Source organism: Penaeus monodon, chromosome 23 (genome assembly GCF_015228065.2).
Source record: "Penaeus monodon isolate SGIC_2016 chromosome 23, NSTDA_Pmon_1, whole genome shotgun sequence".
In the NCBI taxonomy this organism is placed as follows: domain Eukaryota; kingdom Metazoa; phylum Arthropoda; class Malacostraca; order Decapoda; family Penaeidae; genus Penaeus; species Penaeus monodon.
This window is the reverse complement of record NC_051408.1, coordinates 29,015,471-29,016,021: the sequence shown is the minus strand read 5'-3', so window position 1 is coordinate 29,016,021 and position 551 is coordinate 29,015,471. Positions and strand designations below refer to the sequence as shown.

Here is a 551-nt window from a genome sequence, read left to right as displayed (position 1 = left end):
CGGATATAGGGGTAAAGACTTACCAATATTTCTTCGTTTTATGTTAATTTAAGCTAATTATTCCTGCCATTTCCACTGATATTTGACCCGGTTTTGGTAATCTCTGTATATCCCGATTTGCAATAACTTCAATTTCAACTTTGCAACTCGAAACTCTATGGCCCATGTCGGCAGATCGAGAAGATTTCATTACAATACATCCCAAAGGCAAACTTCACACATGCAGATAAAAGCCTTTGTTCTCTATCCATGCCGTTAGTAGACTGCATGTGAACAGTGGTTATAGAGGAAAAGATCAACACTAAACAGTACAAACCTTTCAGCCTGTGAAATCAAAGGGCAGCGGTATAGCCACGGATCCGAGTGGTTTGACGGCTGCCGAGAACATCGTTGTCAAGAAGGAAGTGTCTGGTCCAACGCCACTGTCAGCTCCTCCTGTAGGTTTGTCGTTGTGGTAATGCACGAGGGGTATTATCGTGCTTAGGTATCTTATACAACCTCACTGGCACTCGCTCGTCTTAGTTGTCGTTGTGTTAAAAAGTTTTCACTGG

General features: G+C 42.6%; 1 protein-coding gene across 3 annotated transcripts in view; it reads left to right on the top strand.

The window, feature by feature from the left end:
* Window positions 1–551, top strand: part of LOC119587918 (E3 ubiquitin-protein ligase XB3-like) — a 46,347-nt gene that overhangs the window by 36,197 nt on the left and 9,599 nt on the right. For all 3 annotated transcript variants that reach the window (XM_037936628.1, XM_037936629.1, XM_037936626.1), the window contains one exon: window positions 324–437. In XM_037936628.1, coding sequence (XP_037792556.1) covers window positions 324–437 — 114 coding nt within the window. The remainder of the gene's footprint in view (window positions 1–323; window positions 438–551) is intronic.